At 35.8% G+C, this 9,708-nt stretch overlaps 1 protein-coding gene across 1 annotated transcript in view; it reads left to right on the forward strand.

The window, feature by feature from the left end:
* The window catches only part of LOC108373197 (mucin-7), a 9,400-nt gene extending 629 nt beyond the window's left edge, over positions 1 to 8,771 (forward strand). Inside the window, exons 2-3 of the mRNA XM_017629056.1 lie at positions 7,341 to 7,497; positions 7,567 to 8,771. Of these exons, the coding sequence (XP_017484545.1) occupies positions 7,341 to 7,497; positions 7,567 to 8,364 (955 nt within the window). The 3' untranslated portion in view covers positions 8,365 to 8,771. The remainder of the gene's footprint in view (positions 1 to 7,340; positions 7,498 to 7,566) is intronic.
* Positions 8,772 to 9,708: the final 937 nt, after the last annotated feature.

Raw genomic sequence — 9,708 nt, forward strand, 5'->3', positions numbered from 1 at the left:
GACCATAGCTCTAAAGTTAATTTCGAGCCTGCGCATTTTTAAAAGAAGATAACTTATATATAAATATGAATTGCTGTCCGTTAGCCTCGCTAAGACTCGAAAACAGCTTGACCGATTTTAATATTTTTATTTTTTCGGTTTGTTTTTTATAATATCCGGATGGTTAAAACCAGAAAAAATAGAGAGTTGCCGCCTGTTTAAAAGTTTCAATATAAGTAAATTAATTACATAAATTAGATATTGCAATATGGGTGTCAAAAGAAAGAGGTTATGAAGGCTTACAGGCGAAAATATTTTTGAGGGGGGTTGCCACCTGTTTCAAAATTGAATTAAATGAAATTGATAAGATAAATTAAATATTGCAATATGGGTATCAAATTAAATAGGTTTAAGAAGGCTTACTACTGAAAATATTTTTGAGTCGAGTTGCCACCAATTTCGAAAATTTAATTCAATTAAGTTAATAAGATAAAGTATGTATGTATTATAATATAGGTGTCGAACGAAAAGTATTTGAAAAATTATTGATTAAGAAATATTTTCTATAGGCCTGCCACCTACCTGAGCGGTAAAAACTAAAAGCCATACTCGCAAATATTATTCAAAGCTTTTGAGGCTCGCATCAATGTGGAATACTGTAACTCCGTCAAGTTAGTGTTTATTGATGGCAAACAAAGTACTATCATGGTTGGCAATGATATCACCCCATCGAACAATGCACTTAGCCTCGATATAAAAAGAGAACAAAAGCCGAAGTATTAGCCGAAGCAGTTCACACAAATGTTCCACAATTGAACTAACAAAAAAATATGGCCTATGAATCTTTTATAGAAGCTGTGAACACTGAAGTAAAATTTAAACAAAAAAACAAAACCGACTTCAATTCTTATATACAAATTTAATTGTACCATTATTTTCTTCGGATCTACACTCAATTAGTAGGAGACTACCTCTGAGGAACCACCTTTCCTTTCAAAAAGAATTATAGAAAACGGATAACGTAGTCCAAAGTTACGCGGTAACATACATAAAAACATATTCCGACGAATTGATAAAATATGCAGATTAATATTTAATAAAGTGTTACGGATATATTTTTTTTAATACAAACCTGTGCTTGGGAGTTTATTGATATGAAAAATTAATTTCTGATATCTATTTTTTATTGAAAGAACCGCAAGATTGCACTACAAAGCAAATTACATATTTTTTACTATTGTAACGGGAGAAGTTGCTGTATGTATTTTTTTATATGTACAGTGTCGAACAAAAGTTTTGGCGCAGTAAATTTTCGCATTACATATATGCAAAATTTTTACTTTATTTCCGATAATTTTTTATAAAAACATAGTTCATACTTAATGTGGCCAACCGTACTTCTTTCGGAAGTACAGTACTTCTTTTTTCGCTCTTGTACTTTGTACTTCGAAGTACAGTCAAATGTACTTATTTGCGATATTTTGTACTTCAGGAGGAAGGTTTTGTAACCAGTTAGCGACAATTTTCGGATCGCTATCGCACCTTTTGAGGCATGATATAAATGTTTTTGCGTCTAAAAGTGCGATAGTGATTCGAAAATTGTCGCTAACTGGTTTCAGAATCTTCCCCCAGGTCCTGTAATTCTCCGATCTTCTGGACGATCGTCACATGGTCTGGTCGTTGAAACCATTAAAGTCGCCGCGGACCGATGGCATCATACCTGCACAGCAGCGAAGGACTCTGAAGGTGTCGTGCGATTGGTTGGATCCCATTTATGCGAACTGCGTGAGGACCGGGTACATCTCGAAGGCTTGCAGTTCAGCCCGAAGGGCGGAAAAGGCGCACATGTTTCCCCTAAGTATTTTAGGTCAATCAGTCCCTCTTTGTTTTTGCTAAAAACTATAGAGAGACTAATAGACCTCTGCATAAGAAACGCGATTGCTTGTGACTGTCTTTCAAGAGCTCAGTATGCTTATTGCAAGAAGAGGTTGGTGAATATCGCCCTGCATACATTGGTAAAGTGGTCATAGGAACTTTTCACGCATAAAGATTATGCAGTAGGGGCCTTCTCGATATCGAGGGGGCCTTCAACAATGTCACACCAGAGGCAACAGTCGATATAAATATTCATAATCAGGGGGTCGAAACCAACCTAATAAGGCTTATCTACAGCTCACTACCGCGAATAGAACTGTCGCGGCGGAGTCGGGACGCGCCTGCACTCAATGCAGAGTCATTTGGAGCACTCCACAAGGTGGTGTTCTCTCTCCCCTGCTCTGGATTGCGGTTGTAAAAGACCTTCTAGAGAAACTGGATAAAGTGGGCTGTCGGGTGATCGCCTATGTAGATGATGTGGAAATTTTGGTTAAGGGACGATTTCTAGACACCATTTTTGTTCTGGCTCAGGGTACCTGAACCAGGTAACTAGGTGGGCGATCAACGACGGCTGTCGTGGAAGCCTAATATTGATTAACAATGTATTTATATTTTTTTGTTTGGTTTTAGATCCTTTTTGCTTTCAACACGAGATATCTTTTTTCTAGTTTCTATTGTTATAGCCATAACTCCCTCTCTATTTCTATCAATCAATCAATAAATTTTATAATTTTTTTTTGGCTTTTTTCCTAAATACAAGTAGTGCTTTATAAAACTTGTATAACACCAAATGTTTATCAAGCTTAGGATTTTGTGTTATCCGGGCAGGCTTATTAATTTAACCAGAGAATATGTTTTCTTTATTAAGTTTACCCAGTTCCCCATTTTAAACTGCTACCTGTACTGTATCAGCGGTTAAAACTTGTTAAATTTTTATTTAAAATTTTCGGTAAGGAATAAGCGAGTGGATGAAAAATATATACTAAACCGTAAGAATGGCCCATATATGTATATGTATATGAAAGAATACACACATGCGACGACTCTAGCCATTGTGTGTCACTCCTTTAAATCATAGTTATTTTTTTCTTATGGTATTAAAAAAATATCGTTCGTAACACTTTAGTAAATATTTATCCGTATATTACCTGAGTATATATTAAAGACTAGAAGATGACCCGGTGAACTTCATATCATCTATAATTTATTTGAATTTCACTTTGATCAATTATAACAAATCTTCAAAATGCAATATAATGAGATCACTAATACTGCCTGCTGTTATAGCTGATAAAAGATTCCACACCTATGAGATGTGCCACGCCCCTTTTTACAAACTCATTTATATACATATATCTTTCAATAAGCACCTACCATAGGTATCTGTGCATTTCAAATTTCGAGTTCATGTGACTATAATTCCGACGTTAGAGCTGATTAAAAATTTTCACTATGGGAGGTACCCCTCATCCCCCTCCCCCCCTTGGCGAGTTTCAATTTTTTTTACCCTATTATAGGTCCAGGAGTCATGGCAATACTTTGGCAAAATTTTATTCGATTCTGTACATCCGTTCAGGCTGCAACCTGGTACATACATACATACATACTTCCACAAATATATAGTAGATTTGCTTTGAAGCGCCATCTTGTGGTTCTTTAAATAAAAAATAGATATCAGAAATTAATTTTTCGTATCACAAAACTCCCGAGCACAACTCTTTATTACAAAAAAAAACATTCCTAACACTTTAGTAAATATTAATCTGATTATGGACTTAGTATTAATTAAAAATAATTTCTTTTAAAATTGCGCAGGCTCGAAATTGATTCTAGAGCTATGGTCTAAAGGGCTTTTTTTCTTAGAATTTTATGTAGAATCCGAATCTGCTAGGAACGATGTCGAAAAAAAAAATTGACCCGCCCTACTGTACATATGTATGTATAAGTATGTTAAGACACAAAAAATAAAATTTTAAAGCTTAAGTAGCTTAACGTAAAAGTTAATGCGTCAGTTTTTGGCGAAAACTAAAAAAACATGTATTAAAAAATAAACAACATTTTTGTGTATTGTGAATAAAAACAAAATCGATACAAATTTGAAAAGTACGCTCATATGAAATGTAAACGCTTAATTGCAGGTTTTGTTAGGATACACACATTTTTAGGAGCTGTTTTAAAAAGTCAACTCCCAGTGGAAACTAGGGCTTATTGTGAGATTTTAGAAGAAGAAGGTGGCTTGACTACATTGCGAGCTTTTGATTGATCGTACAAAAACAATTGCCAACCTCTATAATTCTCATGAATGTGATATAAAAGTTTCTTTTGCACACAGCTACAAACTTATATACTTATATATGTATACACATCAAATCCCACAAATACTTAAAATCAATCAAAAACACAATTTAGCAAACAAATTGCGGCCTTTTCATTTAGCTCTTCAAACTAGCAAAAAAAAAATGAACCTTGATTGATGTGTCTTCCGGCTTGTAAAAATTAATGTCTGCATTTGTAATTTTAAAATTCGTCAAGTATTTGCTATTTTCACAAAAGATGTAAGGGCAATATTTTTTTTTTTTTTTTTTTTTTAAATTAGTCATGCATATAAACACATATTTGTAAATTTTCTCTTTGTAGTTGCAGCTGTCCAACAGCAAATGCAAATGCAAATAAAAATAAATTTGCGCAGAGTGTGATTATAACAAAATGACATGTCTATAAAAATTAGTTTTACATTTGTTTAATATTTCAATTTGCAAATAGTTTAAATACTTGCGGGCACACGTGAATAAATTAATGCATACATATGTATGTATGGATGCACATGCATAAGCACAAAGGAATGAATGCACATTTCGCCGATTTATACAAGCGCCGCAGGTCCGTGTGCGGTCAACTTTAGCGGCCGGCCAAGTGCCTGCAACTACGCTCTTTTTTTTTCTTTCGCATCTCGGCGCTGAAGGCTGACACACGTTGCAGGAAGTGTAATTTATGTGTTGGCAAATGTGCGCTTAAAAGTATTTTAGTTAGTGTACCAAATAAAATAAATATAATTGTATGAATTCACATCAAAAAAGTACTTTACAGTCAAGCGATCCACGTGCTTGGTAAAAACACCTAATTTATGTAGTTTTGATTTTATTCGTCTAACTAAAACTAATTGTTAAAATTTTAAGGTATGCAAATGTACATATGTATATGTATGTATATATGTATATGCATGTATATCAGTATGTGCACATGTTTGCAGCCCTTAGCAACCAAAATATTAATATTAATTAAAAATTATGTGGATCTAACAGGCAACGCAGTGTTCTATTGGTGCAGAGAACTGCAATTTGTTGTTTTTTGTTCTTAGAGGGACAATTTGCTAAGTCATATTTTGATATAGGAAGCAAGTGAAATTAAAAATGCATCGTTTTAAAAAAGATTAAGGTACTTTTTTTCTCGTTTATTTTCTAGAAAAGGCAAATCTGCGAAGTCCAAAAGAGACACCGAAAACCCGATAAGGCCAATATAAAATGAAGTCTTTTAATAAAGAAAATTGCTATGATTCCTATCATGTAAAATTTCTAAAAATGGACTTAGCAACTTTTCACTCTAAGCTAGCAATTTGTCTCTCGTGTTGTCTTCTTAATCGGAAACTACAAAAAAAAAAATATGTATCTCGAAATTTTACACAATATGAAACGATAAATTAACTACTTATTTCATTTTACTTTTATTTTATGATATTTTATTTTATTGTTTTATCATACTATTTTTTCATTTTTATTTATTTTTTTCTTAGTTTATTTTTTATTTTATTGTACCCTATTTTATTTTATCTTTTACATTTAGTTCATTTCCTTTTCTTCCTTGACTTCTTTTTATTTCTATCAATTTTGTTTCATTTCATTTCACTTCCCTTCATTTCATTCAGTTTCAATTCACTTCATTTCATTACTTTCCATTTCATTCTATTCCATTTAATTGAACTACAGCTCTGTTAATTTTATTTCTTTTAAATTTATTTTATTCGACTTCATTTACTTTTACTCTATTTTATTTTGTTTAATTTAGTTAATTTCGTTTTGATTTGTTTTATTTTACTTTTTTGTTTTCATTTTATTTATTTTGTTATTCTATTTTATTTTAATATGTATCATATTTATTTTATTTTATGTATCATAACCTCATTACTTTATTTCAAACGCCGTTTGCACCCAATCCGCCATTTGCATAAACTCGCTAAAACCCATCCGCTATATGTTTGNTTTACTTTTATTTTATGATATTTTATTTTATTGTTTTATCATACTATTTTTTCATTTTTATTTATTTTTTTCTTAGTTTATTTTTTATTTTATTGTACCCTATTTTATTTTATCTTTTACATTTAGTTCATTTCCTTTTCTTCCTTGACTTCTTTTTATTTCTATCAATTTTGTTTCATTTCATTTCACTTCCCTTCATTTCATTCAGTTTCAATTCACTTCATTTCATTACTTTCCATTTCATTCTATTCCATTTAATTGAACTACAGCTCTGTTAATTTTATTTCTTTTAAATTTATTTTATTCGACTTCATTTACTTTTACTCTATTTTATTTTGTTTAATTTAGTTAATTTCGTTTTGATTTGTTTTATTTTACTTTTGTGTTTTCATTTTATTTATTTTGTTATTCTATTTTATTTTAATATGTATCATATTTAATTTATTTTATGTATCATAACCTCATTACTTTATTTCAAACGCCGTTTGCACCCAATCCGCCATTTGCATAAACTCGCTAAAACCCCATCCGCTATATGTTTGTAGTTAAAAACTCTTTCCTACTTCAGCAATTTTCCCATCCTTCATTCACATATTCGCTGAAAAACTCACTCGTTGAAAGCCCATTCACAATTTTCTTGTAAACCCCTTCTCCTTGTAAAGGTACATATTTATGTGCAGCAGCAATTCATATCACAGGGCGTATGCGTGATCTTAATTAAAAAGCGTCTACCTCACTCAGTATTGTGTCACAAGCCTGTGTATATACATAACTACATCCATAAATACATACAAAAATAAATACATTCGCTTCTGCCAATTAATCAAAAAATCGTTGCAGTGGTTACCACTCGCCCACAAGTGTTTTTAATCGTTGTTTGTTTGTGTTTTGTTATTACTCAAAATGGCAGCAGGCAACAGCGTACGTATGTACATACATACATAGGTGTCTACATATCTATATGTACGTCTATATGTACGTATTTATATGCACCTGCAAGTGAATATAAATATAATTGGCAAATATCTTGCCATGGTATATATGTATGTATATATGTACATATTTATGTATGTATGCATTGATGCATTTTTAGTTGCATGTGCAAAATCATAAATAACAAAACGAACAGCCCTGAACTTACAAACGAATTTTGATTTATTTTTACAACGCAACTGTCAATGGCATAACTGACAACTAGCAACTGGTAAGATGCTAACAACGNCCTAACAGACCCTTGGCGGGCAGCTTGACAGAGATGCGCGGTCAGAAGGCTAATATGCATGTGCTTCGCGAAATGCTGGAACTATGTCAAATCATTGACTCAGAGGGTTACAATGTCAAGGATGAGCCGACAATGCGTGTCATACCCTTCGGCGAGCTCTTCAATGTGAGTACATATACAGCAGCGTAAACTTTCTCTGTCGCTATTTTACTTATTCACTTTCCCTTCTCACAGATTTACAACTACATCTCCGACAAGGTGGTTGGCATTTTATTGCGTGCGCGCAAGCATAAACTAGTAGATTTTGAAGGCGAGATGCTCTTTCAACGTCGCGACGATGACGTCCCGGTTTTCCTGCTCAAGCCGATCGCTGAAATACGTCAGGAATTGCAAGCGAAGATTGAGGATATTAAGCGCGGTGGCAGCCCAGCACCACAAGCGACATCGGTGCTGTTAGACAAGAACGCACACAAGCAGAAGTTGTCGTCGCGCAGCTCCACGCCGTCAGCTTCACCAACACCCTCCAAGACAGCAACGCCAGCACAATCGAAGGCTGCCTCGCCAGTGCCCTCAAAGGCATCTTCTCCTGCGCCTTCAGAGAAAGTGCCTGCAGTAACAGCCGCAGCAGCACAGCAACAAACAGTGACTGAAGTGGTGGAGCCAAACAGCGAAGTTATCCGGCTCGATAGCGCACAGGAATCCAGTAAGCCAGCCGAAAAAACCGATGCTGCTGCTGCAGCGACGCCGGCTGTTGCCGCGCAATCGGTCGAGCAGCCTGCGCTTGCCGCTGAAAAAGTGGAAGCACCTGTACAAACCAACCCTGCTGCTGATATACCCAATCCGAACGCGATTAAAAGCGCTGAAATACCCACGATTGTCGTTGATGCCACTGCAGTGCATACGCGTACAGTGCCGTCACTGGCCGAGAATGCGTCGGCAGCTGCGTCGGCGGAGGCAATAGATGAAGCCGCCACTACCGCGGTTACAGAGCCGCCGACAAGCAACAACAACGCGGAAAATCCCCAGGCTTAATTTATTAACAACATTATAGTTATATTAAACGAATTGTTAAGCTAGTTGAAACATGTAAAGGCTTCCCTAAAGTAGAGTTAGGTTAAAGCGGTGTACTTATTGGCACAAAACGAATGCAATTGGCTAATGCAAAACTTGAGCATTAGGCGTAGTATTATGGAATATTGATTGCGAAAATGATAGAGACGCAGCAACTGACGGCGGAAGTGGAGCTGAGAGAATTCTCTGCGCATTCGAGTTGTAAAATTTTGTAGATTTCTGATCATTTGCGAAATGACATTTGCCACATATGAAATAATAATTTTAATTTGTAAATACAATTTGCTGTAGTGCGGGTACTAAAACAGGAAATTATTCATTGACTACATTTTTATCTCAATAAAATAGTATACATAGACGGAAAGTAACAAAAGGTGATTTTTTTTTCCGGCCGGCTGGTGTCCACGGTTGCATTTCAAACATAATAAATTTTTATAGAATTTTTAAAATTCTTTCAGATGGACAAAAACACAGGATATACATACATGTACAGGGTGGGCCAAATAAGACCCACCAATTGCACGCGGCAGGTCCATAGTTTGCCTGGCAGTGTGCGCAGTCGCTCCATTTTATTGGAACCACAAATTAGGATGCTGCTCTGCCGTTGGCCGCAAAAAGTTGTCAATCATTGTTCTGTAAGAAGCTCCATACACTGGACCCGTCAGTGCATAAACGGCATTCACAGGTAGTCGGTCTCGACTTACACCAACTGCCGCCCTGTGAATGCCGTTCATAAAATAACCTCTGGACTTCGTATAAATGCCTTCTATCGTACTTAGGCGCGGCAGCAAGCAAGTGTCTGCTCAGGTGCCCCCGTCCGTGGTATCCTACTAGGCATTGCTTACCCAGCATTGTGCAGTGCTTCTTGACGGGGAGCATGTAGATGGACTACCGTGTTTTGGCAAGTCTGTTGCTTCATTCACTGCGTCCTGCTAGCCTCCGCTGCGTACTTTAGAACGGACCGGCCAATTGCCTTGTACGTTGCCAGCAACANGTTGCTTCATTCACTGCGTCCTGCTAGCCTCCGCTGCGTACTTTAGAACGGACCGGCCAATTGCGTTGTACGTTGCCAGCAACATTTTTTTTTTTGCGGCTCTGTACTTTATTGACAATTGCGGTTGTGTGCGCAGAGAAATAGACCAAATTATCTCCGTGCATTTTAGGGTTGTTCACCGTCTGGATTGGTTCGCCATCGACGTAAATGCCTAGCTGCAGTCTGACCTCTTTCGTTCAGGTGGTGAAAGGGGATATTCGAGATAATAGAGATGGGGTTCGCCGATCTAACGCTGAACCAACAGTCCTTGG

The sequence above is a fragment of the Rhagoletis zephyria genome, unplaced genomic scaffold (assembly GCF_001687245.7).
Source record: "Rhagoletis zephyria isolate East Lansing unplaced genomic scaffold, Rhagoletis_zephyria_1.1 Rzeph_scaffold_06464, whole genome shotgun sequence".
NCBI lineage: Eukaryota > Metazoa > Arthropoda > Insecta > Diptera > Tephritidae > Rhagoletis > Rhagoletis zephyria.